This window comes from Pteropus medius, unplaced genomic scaffold, assembly GCF_902729225.1.
Source record: "Pteropus medius unplaced genomic scaffold, Ma_sr-lr_union100, whole genome shotgun sequence".
Lineage (NCBI taxonomy): Eukaryota > Metazoa > Chordata > Mammalia > Chiroptera > Pteropodidae > Pteropus > Pteropus medius.
Genome location: NW_024340692.1, coordinates 22,281,096 through 22,307,885, shown reverse-complemented (window position 1 = coordinate 22,307,885; position 26,790 = coordinate 22,281,096). Strand labels below are relative to the sequence as shown.

The window sequence follows — 26,790 nt, the reverse complement described above, 5'->3', positions numbered from 1 at the left end:
TATATTTTTTATTTACGCATATGTGTGTATATATATATACACACGTACATATACACATATATATGTATATATGTTTTTTAACATTTTCCCTCTATTTTATATAGCTCATGTGTGCACAATCAAAACTGATTATCTTTCTTTGAAAGGTAATAAATTTTAAGCAAAAGGTTAAGCAAACTGTGTAAGATCACAAAACTACATTGACATCCTTACTCCTGAATTTATGCTCTTTCCACTATGCCATACTGCCTTGAACCAATTCCATAACCAAATTAAAATGAGTAATTAGTTGTATAAATATTATAACTGTAAATACAGCAGGTGACTACATAATTAGGAACTGAAGAGTAAAAAAGTAGAATAAAGAAGGTCAATATTAAGAAAAGGTACATAGCTGTTAGGTTGTAAGAAAGAGCATTCTAATATTATTCTATTCCTCCTGGGTCTTTCAATTGTTATAGATACATTTAATGATGTAGAGAAGTGCTGTTCAATAGAACTTTCTACAATTATGAAATAGTTCTCCATGTCTGCTGACTAATACAGTAGTCACTTATGACAATAAACACTTGAATGTGGCTGATGTGACTAAGAAACTGACTTTTTATCTTATTTAATTTTAATCAACTTAATCAACCACATGTGGCCAGCGGGTACCATAATGAACAGTGTATATCTAGAAAAACACAAAAAATTGATTCTTTACTCAAAACTAAGAAAAATGTACATAATTGAATAAAAAGGGAAATAACTTAGGTAAATGAAAGACAACCGTCTCTCAATTTAGGATTATTTAACAGGAATATTAAAATGTCAATATCTAACATTATACACATAAAAATTTTCAGAAGGCTGAAAATATATTTGATTACTTTCAGAACCCATTTTATATATTTTTACTTAATCAAATAATAACCTTAAATTGAAAAGGAAATAAACTCCTTCAGCATTATTCTCAAATTCTATATACACATATGATTCTTAGATTCGCCTCTGACATACAGAGTTCAAATGTTCATTTTGCTTTTAGAAATGTAGGAAAACTACCTAATTAAATGAAACTTTTATTCATTAGAAAAAAATATCTCAAATTCTAGTATTTACCATTAATCTAAAAACCAATATGTCAAATCAAACTGCCTTAAAAACTACATTTTAAACAAAGAAATACCCTAAATGCCATATTCTAAAACAAATATTATTAGTATATACCTTTAAATGACCAAGATCCAAAAGAAGCAGATTTGATGTAGGGCTAAAAATTCCATCTTGTGGGATAATAACATATGAAGCTTTCAAATTAATCCTGAGATCAAGAACTCTCTGTGTTTCAATAACATACAATAGACCTGCAGAAAATTTAAACCTTCACAATGAATATTTTTCACAAATTACTCAAGAAATAGAGAATTTTAAATATATGAATTGCTAGCAGTCTTAAAATAATGCAAAATTACTATTCATTTTTAAATGACCCTGAGTAAAACATTTTCAATATAAAGTAAAAATATTTGTTAGTCATTGTGCACATTCCAAATTAAATATAACTGACTACAAAATTAGAATGATTCCTCAAATTTTTTTAATCCATAAATTCAATTTGGGTAAAACTCAGGAGATAACATATTTAAAATATTAAGTTGTGTAACAAATTTACTCAGAACTTCTATGTTAGAACCTATATAATTCTTTCCAACTGGTGAACTTAATACAGCTACATGTACCATACTGAACAATGATACTTGATACTTATACTTCTGAGAAAAGGAAAACTTCTGGATTATTTAATCATCTTCAATGAAATCACATGTAAATTGAAAAGGCAGCAAATCCAAGTTCCCCATTGCTTAGATATTTTATTCACTTCAGGCATTTTATTCTAATAAATTTAATCTTCACTTGCACATGATTTGTATATCAAATTACTTCTATGTTGGCATCACAGAGGTACCAGAAGAAGAGAGAGCAAGGAAATAAAAACCTATTTGAAGAATTAATGCCTAGAAAACTTTCCTAACCTGGCAAAGGAAATAGACATGTAAGTCCAGGAAGCACAGAGTCCCAAACAAGATGAACCCAAAGAGGCCCACACCCAAGACATATCATAATTAAAATGCCAAAGATTAAAGACAAAGAGAAACTCTCAAACGCAGCAAGAGAAAAGCAGTTAGTTGCCTACAAGGGAGATCCCATAAGACTGTCAGCTGATTTCTCAACAGAAACTTTGTAGGCCCAAAGAGATTGGCAGGAAACATTCAAACTGATGAAAAGCAAGGATCTACAACCCAGATTACCGAGCAAAGCTATCTTTTAGAATCAAAGGACAGATAAAAGACTTCTCAGACAAGAAAATGCTAAAGAAGTTCATCACCTGCAAAGCAGAATAACAAGCAATGTTAAAAGGACTTCTTTAAGAGGGGGAAAAAAGTTCAAAACTATGAATAATACAACAACAATAATTACATATCAATCAACGATTACTTTAAATGTAAATAGATTAAATGTTCCCATCAAAAGACACAGGGTTGCTGAATAGATTTTAAAAAAGACACATAGGTTACCTATGAGACTCAGTTCAGATCAAGAGACAAACACAGAATGAAAGAGATGGAAAAAGATATTTCATGAAAATGAAAACAAAAAAAAGCTGGGATACCAAATACTTATACCAGACAAAATAGACTTTAAAATAAAGGTTGTAACAAGAGACAAAGAAGGATCCAGTAATCCCACTTCTGGATATTTATCCAAAGAAAACTGAAACACTACTGCAAAAGGACATGTGAACCCATATGTTCATTGCAGTATTATTTACAACAGACAAGATATGGAGGCAACCTAAGTGTTCATCAATGGATGAACAGATAAAGAAGGGGTGAGAAATAAAAGAAAGAAAAGAAAGAAAAAGAAGGAAGGAAGGGAAGGAAGGGAAGGAAGGAAGGGAAGGAAGGGAAGGAAGGGGAAGGAATGGGAAGGAAGGAAGGGAGGGAAGGAGGAAGGAAGGGGGAGGAGGGAAAGAGAGAAAGAGAGAGAGAGAGGAAAGAAGGAAGGAAGGAAGGAAGGAAGGTTGAAGGAAGGAAGGAAGGAAGGAAGGAAGGAAGGAAGGAAGGAAAGAAAGAAAGGAAGAAAGATTCAATGGAATATTACTCAGTCATAAAAAAGAATAAAATCTTGCCATTTGCAACAACATGGATGAACTTAGAGGGTACTGGAATAGGTCAGACACAGAAAGACAAATGCCGTATGATTTCACTTATACATGGAATCTAAACGACAAAATAAACAAAACAAAAACAAACTCATAGATACAGAGAACATCTTGATGGTTGCCAGACAGAGGGGAGTTGGGAGGATGGGTGAAAAAGGGGAAGAGACTAAGAGTACAAATTGATAGTTACAGAATTGTAATGGGGATGTAATGTATAGCATAAAAATACAGTCAATAATATTGTAATAACTATATATGGTGTCAGATGTTTACTAGATTTATTGGAGTGATCATTTTGTAAGTTATATAAATGTCACTATGTTGTACACCTGAAACTAATATAATATTGTATGTCAACTGTAATTAAAAATAAAAAAATTATTTTAAAAAAGAGCTTGTGCAGTTTAACTGAACATTTTGTTCAGAATAGGCATAGATTAGGAAACGTCCCAACAGAGTTGAATTAAGTAAGAGCAGTAATTAAACCAAAACAGGCCATTGCAAGAGGCCTTGTGATTTTATAAAAGAATTGAAAGGTCATTTTTTGTCATGAACATAATTTCAAAAATCCTAACAAAATTTTGTAATTAACTTGAATGTGATTAGTAGGTTTGACCTGAGTGTAAGAAATGATTACTGTTATATCTGAATTTAAATATAAAAGTACCAGATAGTTTTGATTACCCCGAATCCAGTCTAGAAATATAAAGTAAAGTATACTTTCCTAAAATCAGTTTAAAATGACTAAAAATTTAGTATAGGATTCAGTATTTAATTCACCAAAATTAATACTGGCATTTTTACCTGTTGCTGTCTTATCACGAAATTCTTCAAGTTTTGTCAATGTCACTGAAGTGAGCTGTGTTAGATTTACTTCTTTTGGGGGTCTGAAGAATTCCACTATACTATTCACTGTTCTCTGTTAAAATAAGTATCATAAAATTAGTCACGAAATCAAACCAAATTGAAATAGATTAAAAAAAATTTTTTTAAATGCTTACTGCATCATATATCATTTCTAAAGGTTCAGCTTCTATGATACACCTTTGAGCAACAGTTTCATCTAAAGGATTTGTCTCAAATGTAATTTGGAAGAGTGACGTAGCATCGACCAATGATGACAGGAGGCGTGGTTTTGTGAAACTGTCTGGTAAGCCAGTAACATAAAATGAATCTATTCTGGTTTCAAATCTGCATGGAAAAAGATGCAACAAAAATTAGCAATCAATACAATTTAACAGTATTTTTCAAATTGAAAATAAAAATGAAAAGAATTTCACTTTGCATTTTTTGCTACTCCTTTACATTCTTATCAAAGAAAATATACAATTTGATCTGACTTGAAACAGAGTAATTCACAAAAAAACCTATTCACATGTTAATTTCTATATAAAAAAAAAAAAGCTATAAAAAAAAAGCTATGAAGTTTTGGGGGGTCTCTGGTTTCCCATAAAAGAAGCTTGGAAGTCACCACACCGTACTAACTATAAGTAAAATGCTGAACAAACTGAAAAACCAACAACTCTTTTTGGATATGTAAGAGAGGGCAGGACAGAGAGTGATATATCTATACAATGGACTATTATTGAGCAATAAAAATATTACATTCAAATTCATGCCATATTATGGATGAACACTGAAAAATATCATGCAAAGTGGAAGAAGCCAGATAGAAAAGGCCATATATTAAACAATTCCATGCATATGAAATGCCCAAGGCAGACAAATTCTTAGAAATATAGAGTAAATTAGTTCTTGCCAGACGTTGGAGAGAGGGGAGGAATGAAAAATGACTGCTAATGGGTACATGGTTTCTTTATTTGGGTGTAAAAATGTTCTGGAATTAGATAGTGGTAATTGTTGCACAACCTGATAAATATACCAATGTAATTAGTATACAATGTAGTGTCATAAACATATTATACTTTAAATCAATGAATGTATAATATGCCATATCTCAATAAATTATATCTCAATAAAGCTATTTATCTTAATAAAGCTATTTTTGAAAACAGAGGTAAAATAAAAACATTCCCAGATAAAAAGATAAAAACTAAATTGTTAATACTGTTTCTTTTTGTACGATATGATTGCTGATATTTCTGTATTATCCTTTACAACCTTCTATGTTTCCTCGGCATGCAGTTTTCTATTGAGCATATATTATTTTAATAATTACAAAATATATATATTTCTGAAAAAAAGCTAAGATCCTAAAAATATAAAAGGATACATTAAGCCATAGCACTCTTTAGAAAATACTGTAAAATTGTAATCTAACTTCAATTTCACAGTGAAATTTTTTCTTATAAAATAAATTAATACTTACTTAATTGCTTGTGCTCCTGGTCTTTGAACAATGCAAGTGCTAAATTCTTCTACCACAATATCTAACAGCTCAGGTTTTTGTCGTTTTTCTCTTAGAACAATAGACATACTTTTCAAGTGAACATAAAACTTCATGGCTTCAAACTAGATTATAGTCAGAGAAATAAAATTAAAAAAATATATATATACATGTATATATAAATACAACACATATTCTTAGTCATATCATATTCATAGTTTATTCTTTCAAAACACCAGAAAATAGTTTAAAAACAATCCTTTATATATTAAAGAATAACAAAATGACACTAAGAAGTAGGGGAAAATATTTTTCCCTACCCTGAAAATTAAAGTAAATAGAATATTTACAGAAAAAGATTACAGAACAAGTCAGTAACACATTTCTGAAAGAATTAAAAACAGGCATCTCTATCATTAAACTCTTAGGTGTAAGGCAAGAGAATCTCTTACTGTTTTTGGCAAGGTTGGATCAACTACTGTTTCACTGTAGCCAATTGCTTCATAGAGTAAAATTTTTTCTTCAGGTGTCAACATTTCTTCAAGACCTACAAATCATGAAAGAAGTGTTTTGTGTTTTTAACTCTAACAAGATGTAACCAACCCATAATTTAGCTGCCTTTAATAAATTAAATGCAAATTTCACTTTTTATAATACTTTTAAGAAATTATAATCATAGAATGTTAGAGTGGCATTGGTAATTTTAGGAGTAGTCTCAACAAATATAAATTGCTAAATATATATTTTTAGCAACTAAATTACTAAATATTTGTATTAAGCAAGAGCTTACAAAATGGCAAACTGTATTTAAGGGCACTTAATGGCACTGTGCTAGGCAACACAGCACACAAAGTATATAGTATTAACATAATCAGCAATCTCCAACATTTTTGGCACTAAGGACTGGTGCTCCTATAAGAATCTAATGCCTGATGATCAGATGTGGAGCTGAAGTGGTCATGCTAGCACTGGGGAGTGGCTGCAAGCAAAGATGAAGCTTTGCTTGCTCGCCTGCTGCTCAGCTCTTGCTGTATGGCCTGGTTCCTAAAAGGCCACAAACCAGTAACGGTCTGTGGCCCGGGGGCTGGGGACCCCTAAATATAATAACTCCCCATTTTACAAATGTTAAAATTGAGATTCAAAGAGCTTAAATAATTTACCAAGGCCACAGTGCTAATAAGTGATAGATCCAGGATGTAAATGTAAGCCCCTAAGACTTCAAAGTTATAATCTTAAGCATTTGGTTAGGAAACAAAAATCTTTCCAAAAAACAATTTCAACAAAAGTTTACATGGTTTATACACTTTCAGAATTTTAATTTATCTATTACTGTGCCATATGCATTTCCTAAATCCTCTGGACATAAAATTATTTTGTAAACACTAGTAAGATAAAAATATTTAATTTTTACTTGACATATATTTACAATGTGTTAATAGTAATTCTATTGATAAGGATAAATTATGCATCATACACATACATGCTTACAATGTCTATTTAATGAGAGAGAGAGAATTCTCTGCAAAACTTAATTTTCAAAGAGATGATTACACTATCATAACCTGATGATTGACTGTACTACTATAAAATAAAATGGACATACTTCCAGGTTTCACATCTTGCTGCTGTTTAGTATCTGATTCTGACCAAGTCCACAACCAGCTAAACCATCCTTTATTATCCTCTGAATAGTTTGTTCCTTCTCTATAAATCCTGTATCCAGCTTTCTTTACCTAAAATAAATAAATTTTCAAATAAATGGCAAATTATTCTTTATTTAACAATCTAAAGAAATAGAATCCTGATACTTCCAAAATTTGTCTACTTTAATGAATAAATGTAATCAATCCACAAACTGACGACAGAACACAGTAACCGCAACATTAGCCAAAAAAAAAAAAAAGAATTTAGGATTACCAGGTATTTAGCCCCACTGTCTTACAAGCTATGGTAATTGAAAAAAAAATTTGGCTTTTCATCTTCACATGAACTCTGAGTATCTGATAAACCCAATTACTCAGAAAGAATATTCTTCCCATAGAACTGTATGATTTAAGCAGATGTGGCAATACAGTAAATCACATTTTCTTATAACATGAAGAAGCAAATTTGAACCCCTTTTAGGAAATAATATATATTACAGCACAATACTAAAAAGAGCACCTATCAAATCTATATGAAATTTAGATTTATTTTTACTAATTGAAAGATAATCTGGAATTACCTCAACTTCTGCCTGTTGTCTCACTATAGTTATATTAAATACATCCAGGGCTTTTTCCAACTCCTAAAAATATAAAGGAAAATATGTTTATATAAATAACTTTAGTATATAATCTATGAAACTGATGCATTAAAGATATAACAGAAAGCAGAAAAAAAATCATACATCAACATAATATTCCTAATAAATTCTGAGAAGCAATGCTTATATATATATGTCAGGTTTGGAAATAGTGATAAAGTAATTTTTTTGAACAAAGAAATCATATATGTCATGAACATAAGTGTAACAACTCTACAAGATTTACAGATGCATGTTAAAAGATACCATACATGCACTGTTTAAAATGACTTTGGGTTTTAACTACAGCTAAGGGTAAATACATTAGTGTTACTTTCAACTAAAAATAGAATTATAAGTCCTTCATATTATGTGTAAATTCATATGTCATCATTAAGATATTCCAGGTAGGTCTAGATACACTTAAAACTTGTTTTTAAATCTTACATTTTTCAAAGTTGTTATGGTTATCGAAATAAACTGAGATAAGCTAAATTTTTCATTACATCTCTCTACATTGTCCATGATTATTTTGAAAGTTTCATGCTCAAACAGCTTTTTTCCCCAAAAGAGAAGCAACCATGAACTACAATTATTTAGAAAACAACTAAAGTCAGGGTTTTACTATCCAGCAGACTTGGAAGATTCAGGTTAAGAACCAGAGCTAAGTATGGAAATCTGTAACCACCCCAAAAGGCCTCTAAAAACTTAAACATTTCTGATAGCCTAGGTCTTAAGAAAGTCTCCTAGCTTGAAAATAAAATAAAAAATCTTTAGAGAGTTCATAATTGGAAATTGGCCTGGATTCAGAACGGTTACATTAATTTCAAGAGGCTAACCCTTGTCTCTCTCTCTAAGCTGTACTTTATTGATCTGTAAAATAGTCCCTTCTAGAATGTACCATCATAATGCTAAAAGACAAGATGACTTAGAGAACTCTTAAGATAGGTAATTAAATGTTAAGTTGCTGGTAAAGACTAGAAATACCACAGGAACTAAGAGAAAAAGAGCTCTATCTGAGCAGAAAATTCAGGGAAGTTCATACAAGAGATGGGTCTTAAGCAGAACTTGAAGGATGAGTAAAACTGGGATAGGCAGAGAGATGAGGAAAGGCAGATGGAATACATGAGCACAGATGTGGCTATAAGTATAAGCATAATATGTACAGGAATTTTTTTTTTTTTTTGATTAATGCAGTTAGATAGTCACATGGGGAACTGCTGTGGTGACTTAATGTAAGGATTTCAAACTGCCTCAGAGAATACTGGAATCAATTTTGCAAATATTGTTTAGGTTTTTGAGGTTAAAAATGTCTTACTAATGTCAGGCTTCAAATTACTATTTGCATGAACTGAAATCTCTCCAGATTGAGAATAATCTCAAATTCCAAAAGCTCCCAGGAGAATAACACCAGAGCTTATATCACTAAACTGAGGTGAAGAACAGGAGTATAAAAAAATCTAAGTAAATGAGACAGAGAATGGTCATCAAAATTAGAATAATTAGGACATGTTAGTCACTATAGACTGAAAAGTTAGGTAGTACAAAACACTAAGCAATTTTTTTTAAATGCTAACCTCCAAAGAGTTGAGAAGTTCATCAGATGGCTTCTTATTTGTTAGCTTTTTTTTATACAGTTCTTTGTATTGCTTCATTTTTTGCCTATGTTCTCTAATATGCTTCCATGACCACATCCGTAAGCGGGGGCAAACATTTACTTCAAGAATACCATATATAGCATAAGCCCACCTAGTTAAAAAACAGAAACAAAAACCCTACACTTAACATGCTCAAACCAATGATATAAAATATAATTGATATTGCTTCTACTCTAACATACATATCTGTAATAAAGACTATGAAAATGGTATATTATCCAAGTATTTGCTTTTTCCCAATCATATTTGTCTTTATGATAATGAATATTATCTCTTTCCTAAGTGAAGGTAAGTAAAATATTTGAATTTTATTACAATAAATATAGCTCTACAGAAAAAAAAATTAAAATATTAATTGGCAAATACTACTTTAGCCCCCTGAAGAGTAATTAAAAGTCGACTGAAAGAGTAATTACAACTTCTAGAAATTAGGCAAGAGCTTAATAACTGGAATAGCAAGATTTCTGAATTTTAAAAAGGAATAGTACTTTATAAACTCCAATAACCTTTTCAGGTTTAATAATATAGGTTTAACGTGTTTGATACATATATATAAAAATTTTTAAAGACTGATAGACAACAAACTGAGATAAAGTTTAATTCCAAAAATGAAAAAGTATTCTAGTATCTCCAGTTGTAAATTCCATTAGAAAAAATTCCTTAATTTTATTAACATAATAAGCAATAGCAGCTACGTAAATTTTTAATCACGAATCAAACTATAGTTTGTATCAGCCCTTAGAGTATCTTAAATTATTTTTTAAAAAATCAAGAAATTCACTTTTATGCTATATATTTTTAAATCCTAAAAAATAATAAATCAAGCAATTCTACTTCTGGGTATTTATCTGAAAAAAAAAAAAGATGAAAACACTAAATCAAAAAAGATATATGCACCTTCCTGTTCACTGCCACATTATCTACAATGGCCAAGACATGGAAACAACCTAAGTGCCCATCAACAAAAGAATAAAGAAAATGTGAATACACACCACACACACATAGGAATATTATTCAGCCATAAAAAAAAATCTTGCCATGTGTGACAACATGAATGGACCTTGAGAGCATTGTGGTAAGTAAATTAAGTTAGACAGAGAATGAAAAATACTGTATGACCTCACATATGGGATCTAAAATAAAACAAAACAAAAAATAAAAATTGAGCTCACAGACGCAGAGAAGAGATTAATGGTGGCCAGTGGTGGAAGGCAGGGGTGGGCAAAATGGGTGAAAGCTAGAAACTTTCATTTATAAAATAAATAAGTCCTGGGGATATAATGTATAGCACTATGACTAGAGTTTATAATACTGTATTACATACTTGCAAGTTGCTAAGACAGTAGATCTTAAAAGCTCTTATTACAAGAAGAAAAAGTAGCTACTTACAGTGATGGATGTTAACTAGATTTTTTGTGATTATCATTTTGCAATATACACAAACATCGAATCATAATGTTGTACACTTGAAACTAATACAATGTTGTATGTCAATTATACTTCAATTTTTAAAATTTAAGACATTTTACCATTCTCTGGCATGGTAGTGAAGAGGTACATTAGGTTTGAATTTCCTATATGGAAGATTTTGCGTCATCATATCGACTGATTCAAGAAGCTCCATTGCACTGAAATACTGAAAATGAAAAAAACTAAAGTTCTTAAATGTTTCAGATTTTTTTCTAATTGTTGAGAAAAAAGTTAAATTATTGACTTTTAAAATGAAAATTTTCCATGTAACATTATGAATTTCTGAAAAACATTTAAAATCTTAGTTCTGTTTTTGTCAAACTATAACTCACGATTTAAAATACCATTTTAAAAAATCACCTGTGGTTTATTAAATTCAATTGCTATGTCATGTAACTCGACAGCCAGGTTTATCTTGGGGGCAGAAAAGTCAAAATCAGATCGACGATTCATCTCAAGTTTGGCATTAGCAGATATAGGGCGAAATACTGGAAAACAACACAAATTTTTAAAAATTAAACTGAATTATATTTCTAAAGTCTCAAATTACTAAAAGGATCAAGTTGAAAATAATGATTTTCATTTCATATATATATATTTTTTTTTTTTTCATATATTTACTGTCTACAGTTCCCAAATTTCCACACTGCTATGATTTGGTTAGATGAACTGTCAATTCATTAGTGGAAAAGGTTCTTTTATCTTTTTTCTACCTATAATTTGTATTGTCTTCTGAAAGTACAATAAAAGCTAACTGACCTTCCCCTGAAGACCACTATAACCCTTAAAAGTGGGGACAGTCACCAAAACACAAAACAGTCCAATTAAATAGTTTTAATAACATTAATTTTAACAAATAAATGCACATTAGAAATGCTAAGGAGAAAAGATTACATTTAACCACTGACTTCCATTATATAATTATAATTTCTGATCAGTTTCTCTGTATCCGTCTGTCTCCCTTTTAACTTGTAAAATGAAGAAAGAGAAGATGAGTGAGAATTTTCTCAGGATAACCTTCTTGGCTCATCTCATAATCTAAGACAGGTTATCTCTCAACCCTTTGTATTGAGTGCCAAAAAGAATAAAAATAATGTAGATAGAGACCAGTAATAGCAAAATCTAGATAGAGATCAAACGTTAAATTATAAATTCACTTATACACAAAGATAATATATCTTTTTTGTTTCAATCATCCCCAAGGGCTAGCACTTAATTTTTTTTTTACACATTAAGCATCCAAAAATACTTTTAATTTGAATAGAACAAGAAGATAAGTCATCAACAGGAGACTAGTTAAATTCATTATGGTGTATCTATCCATACAATAAAATACTATACAGGTAAAAATGAGAAAAATTTATGTACATAAATAGAAGGATATAGTACGTTTAAAAAGTATATGTATAAATGACATCGGTATTTGAAAAAGGAAATTCTTCTTTTCCCCTAGCTTTGATTCTCATGCTACATAAGACTGCATCACCCACTGTACCCTTCCTAGTTGCAATTAAAGCCCATCCTTGGGCTTTACACCCTCTCCTACCTCTCTCTGACTTTAGCTCCTGGCAACTCTAACTTCTAAGTGATTTCAAAACACAAATGATCTTTCCCAAACCATAGCCTCTCAGTTCCTTAAACTCCTCCACCCTTACCTCATCAACTAGACCTTAGCATAAAATATCTTTGACCTCTCCATAAAATTGGTCTCAAGCATCCAACTCTACCACCATGACTTATCTCTCTAGTATTCATATACCAAAACTGCAAATCCTGTGGGACCTACCATTCATTGATCCTATCTCTATCTTTTCTCTGTCCTTCACCTTTGCTTCATATTCTCAGTTCTCTCCCTACCCTGTTGAAATTCCATGATCAGTTATTTCCGTCATTCTCTGGCATTCACCCTTAACTCCTCTGCTCTCTCACTTAGATGGTACTTACCAGGCAACACCCTAATTCTGGATAAAGCTACTTCTACATTTACTCCACACCTGAACCTGAGCAGCTAAACTTGGCTGGGAAAAAAAAACATATAAAACCACAGATTGGTCTCACTTTAATGTCATAAATCTCAAGCAGGTCTTTAATGTTGCTGAACAACCACACAACATTCCTTTAGACTACGGAAAGGCCAAATCCGCTTCTTTTCTCTGCATATTTTAGTAACTCACTTCTGATTATTAAAGTACTAAGTGTTCATTTCAGAAAATTAAAAACCAGAAAAAAGGATAAAGAAAAATTGTAAATATGCATCTTTAAAATAGTAAGATCACACTAAGACTACAGCAGCTAGACTTATTAAATTGTATCTGCCATGTCAAAATGTCTTTAAAAATTATCATAATTGTTACTGAGGAGCCCTTAGAGACTTCATAACTCATTAACAACTTTTCTTATGGGACATTTTTCTTTTCTAGCATTGAAATATAGACAAAAGCTCCCCAACAATGAATGACAAAAAAGTGTTTGCTTTTACATATATGTAAATTAATTTAATTATATGAGAAAATTTTACATTAAATACCACAGTGGCATCAACAATGTTCATATCATATTTATGCCGCTTACTTTAATTCCAATTTTTATTTTATAAAATTTACTTACCAAAATCATAACCTTCTGGAACAATATTTTCATCAACAATACCTCTCTTCAAGTTGTCCTATTAAAAGACAAACTGCTTTTATTTGTATTATTTCCAATATACCTACATCTGACAAAATCCTATTATATTTAAAAGAAAAAAGTTTAGAAGCAATTTAAAAAATAGGTAACAAATTTAGGAGGGCTTATTTATATAAAAAAATTAAAGTAGTTAGATAATATCTCTTTCTACTATTATTCTAAAATAATACTTTAAGCATTAAGATACATGTGTATATTTCAATGTGTTTACCTACAGGCACATATACAAAACTTGAAAAAATTCAATGTCCATTTATGATTAAAACTCTCTACACCAAAATGGGTATAAAGGGAATGTACCTCAACATAGTAAAGGCCATATATGACAAACCCACAACTAACATTATATTCAACGGTGAAAAGCTGAAAGCTTATTCTCTGAGATGAGGAATAAGACAAGGATGCCCACTCTCACTAGTTTTATTCAACATAATACTGGAAGTCCTAGCTAGAACAATTAGATGAAGAAAAAAAAAAAGAAAAAAAAAGAAAAAAAAGCCATCCAAATTGGAAAGAAGTAACATTGTCACTATTTACAGGTGACATAACACAGTCATGTCACCTTTTAGAAGTGTTAAAACAAACTGTTAGAACAAATAAATTCAGTGAAGTTGCAAAATACAAAGTCAATATACAGAAATCTGTTGCATTTTCTATACACTAATAACAAACTATCAGAAATAGAAATTAAGAAAACAATTCCATTTATAGTTACATCAAAAACAATTAAATACCTAGGAATAAATTTAACCGAGGTGGTAAAAGACCTGTACGCTTAAAACTATAAAACACTGATGAAAGAAACTGAAGACACAAAGAAGTGGAAAGATATTCAATATTCATGGATTGAGAGAATTAAATATCCACACTACCAAAAGCAATCTACAAATTCACTGTATTCCCCAACAAATTTCCAATGGCGTTTTTCACAGAACAATAACAAATCATCCTAAAATTTGTATGAAATCACAAAAGACCTTAAATAGCCAAAGCAATCTTGAGAAAGAAGAACAAAGCTAGAGGGATCACAATACCTAATTTCAAACTCTATTATAAGACTATAGTAATCAAAACACTATGGTACTAAAATAAAAACAGACACATAGATCAGTAGAACATAATAGAGAACCCAGAAATAAGCCCATGCACATATAGTCAATCAATTTTATGACAAAGGAGCCAAGAATATACAATGGAGAAAGGACAATCTCTTCAATAAATGGTTTGGGAAAACTGGACCAATATATACAAAAGAATAAAACTGAACCACTATCTTATACCATAAACAAAAATTAACTCAAAAAAAAAATTAAAGATTTGAACGTAAGAACTGAAACCATCAAACTCCTAGAAGAAAACATACGTGTTAAGCTCTGTGACATTGGTCTTGGTGATGTACTTTTGGATCTTACACCAAAAGCAAAGCCAACAAAAGCAAAAAAGTGAGACCACATCAAACTAAAAAGTTTCCGCATAGCAAAAAAGCCATCAACAAAATGAAAAGGCAACCTAGTGAATGGGAGAAAATATTTGCTATTCACAATATCTGAAAAGAGGTTAATATCCAAAATTCACACACACACACACACACACACACACACACACACACACACACACACACACAACCTCATACAAATCAATAGCAAAAAAAATCTGATTAAAAAGTGGACAGAAGATCTAAACAAACATTTTCCCCTATAACCATGTCACCCTGAACACGCCTGATCCCATCTGATCTCAGAGGTTAAGCAGGGTCGGGCCTGGTTAGTACTTGGATGGGAGACCACCTAAGAAGACCGGGTGCTGTAGCCTTAAAAAAACAAAAACAAAAAACATTTTCCCGAAGAAGACATACAGATGGCCAACAGGGTATATGAAAAAAATGCTCAAAATCACTAATAATCGGGGAAATGCAAATCAAAACCACAATTAGAAATCACCTAATATGTGTTAGAATAACTATTTTCAAAAAGATAAGAAATAACAAGTGGTAGAGAGGATACAAAGAAAAGGGAAGCCTTGTACACTGTTGTGGGAATGTAAACTTGGTACCACCAACATGGAAGGCAATATGAAGGTTCCTCAAAAAATTAAAAATAGAACTACCATATAAACAGCAATTCTACATCTAGTTATTTATCCAAAGACAACAAAAACATTAACTCAAAAAGATATGCGCGCCCCCATGTTCACTGCAGCATTACTTACAATAGCCAAGATATAGAAAGAACTTAAATGTCCATCAACAGATGAATGGATATAAAAGTGTGGCATAAATGCATTGAAATTATCATTCAGCCATAAAAAGGAAGGAAATCTTGCCATTTAAGACAATATGGATAGAATCTGAGTGAAACAAGTCACAGAAAAAGACAAATATTGTTTATTCTCACTTATATTTCTAATCTAAAAATTAAAAAAAATAAGCTCATAAATACAGAGAAGAAATTGGTGGTTGCTAGAGGCATGGGGTTGGTGGTGGCAAAATGGGTAATGGGAGTCAGAATGTACAATCTTCTACTTAGAAAATAAACTAGTCATGGGTATTTCACATATAGTTTAGTGACTACAGTTACTAATACTGTATTACATATTTGAAATTTGCTATGGGAATAAATCTTAATTAAAAGTTCTCATCTCAGGAAAAAATCTTGTAACTATGACTGATGACAGATGCTAACCAGAATAATTGTGAAAATTTTGCAATAAATACAGTATATACAAATCATTAAACTGCACACCTGAATCTAATATAATGTATATCAATCATAAAAAGGGGTGTGTGTGTTTATACATGTTTGTGTAAAGGCACATATATCTTCATCATTTCTGTAAATTCTACTAATAGATTTTACATAAAAAAAGACCACTGAATTAGATAACTGGCAATGAATAAAACTTTATGTGAAATATGATAGCAATAAATGCATACATACACATATAAAAAAATTTACTTACCAATGAGTCATCATAATTATTAAGGTAAAACAGCTGAGACTTCACATTCCAATAGGCAAAAAGGTTATCCAATCGGATTAACTGGAAATAAATAAAGTTTATTATATATCTTATTTTCTCTAAAGGATCTTTAACATGCTATTTTCAGAAATTTCGAATAATTGAGTCATAGAGTTAAGACAGTAGACACAATTCACATAATTCCATATTATACATTACCACTTGCCTTTCTAAAAGTCTCTTTTATCAAGTCTATGGGTTGACAAAATATTTGTTTATTTTACCTTACGAAATAGTTTATCAGTTTCGTCATGTAAACATGGAATCCAGTTTTGATCAGTTGTCTGAGAAGGAAAAAAAAGCAGTAAAACTTTCATTTACATGTGAAATGGCAGAGTAATAAATCATATCTATCATGTCCTAGACCAATTTCCCATGAAAAAAGTCCTTAAAAATATAACATTGAAAGAATATTAACTGACCACAAGAAAGTCTCTGCTTCCAAGGAGCTCACTGTTGGTTGAAAAAGCAAACAAGTATGTAACCAATTACAAACAGAGAAATGCCACTAAAGAGGTTAAAGATCCAGCACTCTGGGAGAACATGGTAGGTAGGAGCTTCAAACTCAGAGAGGTGTGATGGAGAAAGCGATGTCTAACCTAATATATGATATATTAATAGAAATGATTGATTCTAAGGTCAGTAGGGAATATGATTCAGACTAGGAAGATACAGCAATATACGATGGGTTTGGGCAACTGAAGTAGCCCAGTATGGCCAGAAAACATAATGCAAAACAAAGAAGTAAAACCAGATATGTTAACCTGGGGCCAGATTACAAAAGCATTATAAACTATTTTAAAATAAAACTGTACACTTTACTCTAAAAGCAATGAAAAGCCACTGAGAGTGAAACTTACTTTTAAAAGGTGTTTTTTATTTTTTTGCAAAGAACTAAATTGATTAGAACAGTGGTTCTCAAACTTTAGCATGCAATGGGGTCACATAGACGGCTTTTTAAAACATGGCTTGCTGGGCCCCAACCTGAGTTCCTGGTTAAATCGGTATGGACTGGGGGACATGTTTCCAGGACCTCCAAAGGTGATAGTCAAGACCACTGCTGTCACAGTTACTGAAGACCTTCACAATGCCAAACCTAATGGCTAACTCTCCATTCTTATTTTTCTACCAAACAGCAGCATTTGAGTTTACTCCACCCAACTTTACTGAATAACTTATCATTTGGCTTTATTTTTATTTTGCTTGTAATGGATCCATGTTTTAAAAAAGGAGTCATAGACAAAATTTCAATGAACAGTAATTACTTTTATTTTGTACTTACTCATTTAAAACTCAGAAATGGATTATTTTAAGTGAAAAAAGTATCAAATATCATAATAAACAAATAAAAAGCCCTCATATTTTAAACTGAATCCGATTATCAACCATTTTATGAAATGTGAAACTACCTATTCTCAATTCCAATTCAGTCTGTACACTTTCTATATAGACACGTATTCTGACACAGACATAAATAATAATTAGAAGTTTGATGTACTATACTGCACAATATGGTTAAATTTCTTTTTAAACAAAGTACCTGCATGCTGAGATTTTGAAGGGAAATACCAAATGACAGTGGGTTTCCTCGATTTGTGATCTAAAGAGGAAAAACAGTAAATTTTACTCAGATTTTTAATAATTAGATGAAATTCACATTATAGAAAAAGTTCACTTTCTGGGAAGTATGCAATTTCAAACATTCAAAAACATTTTAGTATTTTCCAGAACAATTTTTATTCTTATATTTTTCCTAATACAATACCAATTAAAATATTAAGTATCAATGTACTAGGTTGCACAATATCTGCATGTTTTTCAGTTTACAAAAAAAAAGTTTAAAATGATTGACTCTCACAATAGTACTATGAGAAGTTATTATGTTTTAGAGAGAATATGCAATCTGTTTGAAAGCAATTAGTTAATTGAGTCTATTGATCAATTTAGCTCTACTGATTATTTAGACCAGTGCTCTCTCCAAGAGATATAGTAGAAAGTATTTTAAAAATACATAAACAGCTAAATTTATAACTTCCACCCATCAAAGTGATTATAAGACAGACATTTTCCTTCATTATCTGATGTTTGAACATTTTAGGAAAGTGTAATCAAAGGAAGGACTCCAAATTACTATAATTATAGAAAAGAAAGATCATTTCATTTTCAGCTCTGTATCTCTCTAATTTCCAGCATTTAATAGGTTGACTACTACAGATCAGGTGGCAATAAACAGTGAAATAAGTATATACATGTATATAAAAACAAGTACTATCTATTAAAATACTTACATCATCTTCAAAACGAACATGGATGTTGGAAATTTTCACTTGAAGATTTTTTATGATCTGAGTAATTAATTTTTCTGTAAAAGTGTCCTGTTTTTCCACCCGATGTTTTTCTACAATTGCAAATATTCCTTTTTAACTTGAATGAAAAATATAATCTATAAATATCTACATATTGAGTAACATACATGTTACTTTGTTAAAGAAAATAAATCTATATTTGTACATTTGTTTTCCAAAATCTTTCACACCAAAAGACTTTCAAAGGCAACTAAATGTAGTTTTCAAAAAATGAGTTTCTTGTTCAGTGAAACTAAAGTCAACCTTGTAGCATTTGTTTGGTATTTTTATAATTTCTCTGTTAACTATACCTGAGTACATAAAAATATGGAAAGCAATGAAGATTATTAGGTAAGAATTGTAATCGGATTAAATAAGAAAAGCCAGAGAGAATAGCAAAGAAGGAAACTCCCTTAAAATCGGTGATACCATCATAAGTTGTCTGTGGTTAGATGTAAAACAGTTGAATATGATTAATACAAAATAGGAAAGTATAAGATCCTTTCCCTTTCTCCTTTCAAGCAAGGATGAAGGAAGTTAATCATTTGTTTCTTTTTCTAAAAACAGAAAGAATAAAGAATTGAGGTTTCTGATTTCTCTTTTAATACACCTTTGATAATCACTAGTTACTATCCCTTCCACCACCAGAAAATGTCAGTGAAAGATATCTACTTTTCTCTTTCTTGTTCTGTTCTACCTGCATAATACATATTATCTATCTTTTCCTCTAATGACCTACTTACTACTCCCTAATTCACAGGAGACAGTAAATAAAGTTGAAGATATCATATATACATCAAATGCAAGAGGTAAGTGAATATATTTGAATATAAAAGGACTTTAGAATAGGTAGCATATAAGCTCTTTGAAGACAGAAGTATTTAATCTTTGAATCACACCACTAATATTATCCTTTGCTCCATAAATTTGTTCACTCATTCAATTAAATGTTAAATCTTTTCTATCCATTAGTTTCCTCTTGATTTTCTTATCCAGCTCAGATTACATATTACTTCACCAACATTTTAAACTCTTTGCTCTTTTTTTCATTTTCCTCTGTCAATAAAGCTCCAACCCTGAATAAAACCAACTATCTACTTTTTGTATAAACATGCCTATGTCTTGCCAGGTGGGTAATGGAAAAGAAAAATCATAACAGGACAGATTGGAATTACTGTAAATTAGTCATCACCAACTTCCACCAACCAGCAACCTTACTGAATTTCTCTAGTCAACTTGTTCACACTCTCCAGAGCAACTATTTCAAACTTTTCTGATTCTCCTCAAAGCTCCAACAACCCTTCCACTGCTCTCTTTACCCTTAGCAGACAGCATTGTCTCCAACTTTGGAAGAATTCTGAAGCACCTTTTCTACAATCAGCACTTAATAAAAATGGCTATTTCTAAGGTGACCAATGACCTCCATGTTATAAAGAAAATGAGTATTCCCTAATCCTGAATTTACTTGATATCTAAGAAGGATCCAATACATTCCTTTTTTCCTAAAACACTCTTTTCTCATAAAATCATAATCTCCAAATTTCCTTCTATTTGACTGCTACCTCTTGAGAATCTTTTCTGTTATTTTCCTCTATACGATCATTAAATATTGGATTTCTTTAGGGCTGGCTCAGTCCTAGGGCTGTTTCTCTTCTCATTCCATACTGCTGCTGCAGGGAATATCACCCACCTTTTAGTCTGAAATATTGTCTTAATGCTGATCATTCTCAAATGTATACTGGATAAAGTACGAAGTGAGAAATAATCACAGGGAAGTTGGTACATTCAGTAAACTACAAATAGGTTGTCAGTACAGCTAAAGTAAAAAACAGAAGAGATATAAAAGGGCCAGAAATGAGGCTGGAGAGGTAAACAGGATTCAAATCATGAGAACTTTTACATATCTTGCTGAAGAGTTTAAACTTCTGCCTTATCATAATAAGGTATCACCAATGAAGTTTAAGCATGGTTTCACATTTATATTTTAGACCTAAGTATAAATGAGAGAGACATTTGATTAAACATGGTGGACTGCATCTATCTCTCTATTCCTCTGTTAAACCCCATTAATGCAAAAAGCATAGAGGGACAAAATAGATAAACCCCCAAGGCCAAAAGAAAGAGTGTAAGAGAAAGAATATAGAAGAGATAGCTTCAAAAATTTAGAAGCTGGAAAACAGATGGCCTTGGCCGACTTAGCAAAGAGGAAGAAATTCATTCCTAAATGCTCACAGATGGAGATGCCAACAAAACACAAAATGAGTCAAAAAAGAGTCTTGGAAAGATCCACAAACTAGAATCCTCAGAAAACATGAATAGCAAAGAGAGAACATGGTGGAGGGAGAGGGTGATAATACATGTATTGGTTTAAAGTCTGTATAATGAGCAATTAGAGATTTCTAGGTACTCTCCCACTCCCCGCCAACAAAGCTAAGCAACTATTCTTTTCCCACTCTGGTGAGAAGCAAGGAGAAAATGAACCTGACAGGCTCCAGCACACATACAACCACATACGTGCAGGGACAGGGAAATCCACTATATGAAAAACAGATATAATAAGTAAAGTTCTATGCAATAAACAATCATACCCAGATCCACCTACTATTGCCAAGCAAATAATAACGTTGTACCAGAAAATATATGTACTCAGAGTATACTATTTGGCTTAGTGATAAACATTTCTATAAAGCCATGATAATATACACAACAAATATTTATTTAACCAAAAATATGATATAACTATACTGGGAAGATGGAAAAATGAGGTTGATCTTCATTACCCATAAAATGAAGCTTATATGTGTATGACTCATAAAAATAATAAATCAATAGAGGTATAATCTTATGTAGAAATTTGGAAATTAAAACTTAAAAACTTGTAAGCAGATCTATAGGGAGTAACTAAGCCAAAAGACAAAATTTTTTAAAATTATGGGTCTTATAATACTATTTAACTTATAAAGCTATGTGTATGTATTATCTTGATAAAAACAAAAATAATTTTTAAAAAGAATAAGCCTAAGAAACTTAGGAACAAAAGGATTGGAGAAGAGTAGGATTCTGGGGAAAATGCAGAACTAAGAACATCAAGAATCTGTCTTCCCATCTAGATAACAATTGAACAGGCAGAATCTGCCTAAAATAAATATTTTAGAACTCTGGATTCTATTATAGGCTTGCAACTTCCAGAGGAAGACCTGGAAAGTAAACTACAGTTAATATACATCAATTTCAGCTCTAAGCACAATAACAGCCATCCATTCCTCACCCCATGCCCATGGAAGGTAGTTATGACCTTATTACCCGAAGCAGTATGCATGCAACTTACAGAAGCCAAGGTGGGCAGAAAAGACCCTATCCTCCAAATATCTGAAGATCTGTGCTCTAACTGCTGACTTCTGTCTCAGATCACAGAGTTGCAAACAAAGAGAAGAATGGCCATTGTTGTTGTCATCCCATGGTTGAAAGCCCCTCACCATCCAGCTAAAGTGACTTCCAGGGTACTTAAAGGGCTGGCATCCTTTATTTTTTATTCTTTTGGCCCCCTTCACTTTTCTCTTCTTTTGCCTTGGGAGCAAATCATTAAGAGCTAGGACATTCAAAAGCAATTGCATATCTGGGTAAAATTAGAATGTGATCACACATGTTCAGGGGAAGGCAGAGGCTCAGAAAAACCCTAAGAAGACATTAAATTTATACCTCAGGCTGACTCCCAGCGTAGAGACAGCTTACGATAATAAAAAAATTTTAAAAAATAAATAAATAACAAAAAACCATGGGGAAGGGGGAGAATCTAATTTCCACAAATACCACATTATAACATTCATATGTCTGGTTTCCAATGAAAAAAAATCACAAGGAATTCAAAGAAACAGGAAAGTATGACCTATTCAAAGGAAAAAAATAAATTAACAAAAATTATACCAGAAAAAGAACTGTTGACAGATCTACTAGACAGACTTTAAAACAATGATCATATACATGCTCAAAAATTAAAAGATGTGGAGAAAGTTAAAAAGAAAACCACAATATAAGAACAAAATATACATATCTATAAAGAGACAGAGAACCTAAAAAGAAACCAAACAAAAATTCTGAAGCAAAAAAGTAATATAACAAAAAGAAAAAATTCACCAGAGAGATTCAAAGGCAGATTTCGACAGACAGAAGAATCAACAAATTTGAAGATAGAACAGTGTCAATTATCAAGTTCAAGGAACAGGAAGAAAAAATATTGAAGAAAAGTGAAAAGAGCCTAAGGGACCTGAGGGACATCATTAGTAAGACCAATATACACACTGTGTAAATCCCAAGAGGAGAAAAGAGAAATATTTTGAGAGAATATTTGAAAAAATAATGGATGAAAACTTCCCAAATTTGAAGAAAGACATGATAATATACATCCAAACTTTTAAGGAACTCTAAGTAAGCAGAACTCAAAGAGAGACCCACATAAATACACATTATAATCAAATGTTCAAAAGCCAGAAACAAAGAATATTGAAAGGAGTGAAAGAGAAGCTCATCACATAAAAGGGATCCTTAATAAGATTATGAGCAGATTTCTCAATCAGAAATGTTTCTTCAATCAGAAACATTGAAGGCCGAAAGACAATGGGTAAAAATATTCAGTGATAAAAGAAAAATAACTTTTAATCAAGAATTCTATACCAGAAAAACGGTCCTTCAAAGTAAGAGTGAAATAAAGACATTCCAATAAAAACAAAAGCTGAGACAGTTCGTTACCTCTAGATCTGCCCAACAACAAATGATCAAGGGAGTCCTACAGGATGAAATACGAAGACAATACCGAGTAACTAGAAGCCATATGAAAAATGAATATCCCAACAAAAGATAATACCTAGGCAACTGTAAGAGCTATTATTATTATAACAATGGTTTGTAACTCCAAGTTGTTTTCTATATAATTTAAAAGACTAATGTATTTTAAAAAATTATTAATTTGTTTTTAGCAACACAATATATAAAGATGTAATTCTATAAAATCAGCGCCCAAAAGAGGTGTGGGCAGAGATGCAAAGCAGCAGGGTTTTTGTATATTATTGAAGTTAAGCTGTAAAACTTCAAATTAGAGTGTTATAACTTTAGGATGTTAAATATAAAACCCCACCCCAAAAAACACCCTCCAGAATATACATAAAAGGAAATGAGAAAGGAATTTAAACATTTCACTGTAAAAATTAACACAAAAAAAGACAGTAATGCAGTAAATGAGGGACAAAAAAGGTATAAAACATATGGAAAACAAATAGCAAAATGACAGAAGAAAGTCTCTTCTATTGGTAATTATTTGAAATCTAATTGATTTAAACACTCCAGTCAAGAGAGAGAGATTGATGGCATAGATAAAAACACATGATCCAATTTCATGCTGTCTGTAAGAGGCTCACTTTAGATCCAAAGACACAGATTGAAAGTGAAAGTATGGAAAAAGACATTACATGCAAATAGTAACCAAAAGACATCAAGGGTAGTTATAGTATAATCAGGAAAGATAAACTATAAATCAAAGAAAGTAACAAGAAACAAAAAAGGACATTATACATTAATAAAATGTTCAAAACAGCAATAAGATATAATAATTATAAACAATTATGCACCTAATGACAAACCAGAAAAATATGTAAAGCAAAAATGACAGAATTGAAGGGAAAAATAGCTCTATAATACTTGGAGACACCAATAGCCCACTCTCAATAGTGGATAAAACAACCAGGCAGAAGATAAGGAAATAGAGGACTTAACACCATAAGTCGACTGGAGGTAATACACATATACAGCATACTCTGCCCAACAATAACAAGATAACACATTCTTAAGTGCACATGGGATATCTTCCAAGATATACCACAGGTTAGGACACAAATTAAATTAATATACTGATATCATGCAAAGTATCTTTTCTGGTCGCAATAAGATTAAGTTAGAAATCAACAAAAGTAAAACTAGAAAATTCATGAATTTGTGGAAATTAAACAAAATACTCTGAAACCAACAATGGGTCAAAGAAAAAATCATAAGGGAAATTGGAAAATACTTAGAAATTAGTACAAACAAAAACACAACATACCAAAACTTATGAGACACAGCAAAAGTATTAAGGGAGAAATTTATAGCAACAAAAAATAAGAAAGCTCTTGAAACAACCTTTCCAATTTAAACAACTAGAAAAAGAAGAACTAAACTCAACGCTAGCAGAAGAAATGAAATGAAGATTACAGCAGAGATAAACCAAATAAAAAATAGAAAACCAGAAGAGAAAATCAATGAAACCAAAAGCTGGTTTTCTGAAAAGGTCAACAAAATTGAAAAATAGCTAGATGGACTAAGAAAAAAGAGATAAGACTGAAGTCACAAATGAGAATGGCAACATTACTACTGATTCTACAGAAATAAAAATTATAAGATAGTACTATGAAGAACTAGACTCTAACAAATTTGAATAACCAGATGAAATGAACAAATTCCTAGAAAAACAGAAACTTCCAAGACAAAAACATAAAGAAAAAGAAAATCCGAATAGACATATTACTAGTAGGGAGATCGAATCAGTAATCAAAAATCTCTCAACAAAAGGAAGCCCTGATCTGATGGCTTCACTGGTGAATTCTATCAAACATTTAAAAGAGAACACCAATCCTCTTCAAACTCTTTTAAAAAACTGAAAAGAAGGGAATATTTCCAAACTGTCTATGAGGTCAGCATTAATCTGATACAAAAGCAAGATAAAGATACCACAAAAAGAAAAAACTGCAGAACAACATCCCTAGTGAGCACCGATGTGAAAATCCACAATAATATATTAACAAACAAAAATTAAAAGCCCATTAGAAGGATTACACACCATGACATGATAACTCAATACAATTTATTCCTGGAATGGAAGGATGGCTCAATATGTAAAAATCAATCTAATATACCACATTTACAGAAGAAAGTGGAAAAAAATCACATGATCACCTCAAATAGTGAAGAAAAAGCATTTGATACATTTCAATACCCTTTCACAATAAAAATACTCAACAAACTAGACATAGAAGGAAACTACCCTAATATAACAAGGTCACATGTAAAAAACCCAGAGCAAACATCACACTCAATTGTGAAAGACTGAAAGCTTTGCCTCTAAGATCAGGAAAAAGATAAGAATGTCCACTTTTGCCACTTCTACTCAACAAAGTACTGGAAGTTCTAGCTAGAGTAATTAGTAAGAAAAATAATAAAAGGCATCCAAATTGGAAAGGAAAAAACAAAATTATCTCTGTTCACAGACATGACCACATGTACATATATATACATATATATTTAGTATATATGTATATTTATATATATACATGTATATATGCGTATGTATGTGTACGTATGTGTATATATATATATGTGTGTAAATATACACACACACACACACACACACACACACACACACACACACACACACACACACCTGTATATTCCACAACTAGAACTAATAAATTCTAGCAGTGAGGGTAAGAAAGTCACTGCACCTAGACACACCAAAAAAAAAAAATCATCAGTGGCACATCTATTTTCAAACAATGGACAATCGAAAAGGAAATTATAAAAACAATTCCCTTTACAACAGCAACAAAAAGAATAAAATACTTAGGAAATAACATAACCAAGGAGGAAAAATGACATACAATAAAAATCGCAAAACCTTGCTAAAAGAAATTTGAAAAGACATAAATGGAAACACATCCCATGTCCATAGACTGCAAAATTTAATATTG

The 26,790-nt window shown here is 31.4% G+C and overlaps 1 protein-coding gene and 1 pseudogene across 3 annotated transcripts in view; one reads left to right on the top strand and one right to left on the bottom strand.

The window, feature by feature from the left end:
• VPS13A (vacuolar protein sorting 13 homolog A) overlaps nucleotides 1-26,790 on the bottom strand; it is a 179,043-nt gene that overhangs the window by 133,243 nt on the left and 19,010 nt on the right. For all 3 annotated transcript variants that reach the window (XM_039845293.1, XM_039845225.1, XM_039845143.1), the window contains exons 6-20: nucleotides 18,962-19,071; nucleotides 18,214-18,273; nucleotides 16,898-16,957; nucleotides 16,614-16,694; nucleotides 13,575-13,632; nucleotides 11,328-11,455; nucleotides 11,027-11,133; nucleotides 9,417-9,588; nucleotides 7,780-7,842; nucleotides 7,159-7,288; nucleotides 6,008-6,102; nucleotides 5,538-5,680; nucleotides 4,210-4,399; nucleotides 4,013-4,127; nucleotides 1,213-1,349 (exon numbers count right to left, since the gene is read on the bottom strand). In XM_039845293.1, coding sequence (XP_039701227.1) covers nucleotides 1,213-1,349; nucleotides 4,013-4,127; nucleotides 4,210-4,399; nucleotides 5,538-5,680; nucleotides 6,008-6,102; nucleotides 7,159-7,288; nucleotides 7,780-7,842; nucleotides 9,417-9,588; nucleotides 11,027-11,133; nucleotides 11,328-11,455; nucleotides 13,575-13,632; nucleotides 16,614-16,694; nucleotides 16,898-16,957; nucleotides 18,214-18,273; nucleotides 18,962-19,071 — 1,649 coding nt within the window. The remainder of the gene's footprint in view (nucleotides 1-1,212; nucleotides 1,350-4,012; nucleotides 4,128-4,209; nucleotides 4,400-5,537; nucleotides 5,681-6,007; nucleotides 6,103-7,158; nucleotides 7,289-7,779; nucleotides 7,843-9,416; nucleotides 9,589-11,026; nucleotides 11,134-11,327; nucleotides 11,456-13,574; nucleotides 13,633-16,613; nucleotides 16,695-16,897; nucleotides 16,958-18,213; nucleotides 18,274-18,961; nucleotides 19,072-26,790) is intronic.
• On the top strand, nucleotides 15,349-15,467 carry LOC120598967 (uncharacterized; annotated as a pseudogene).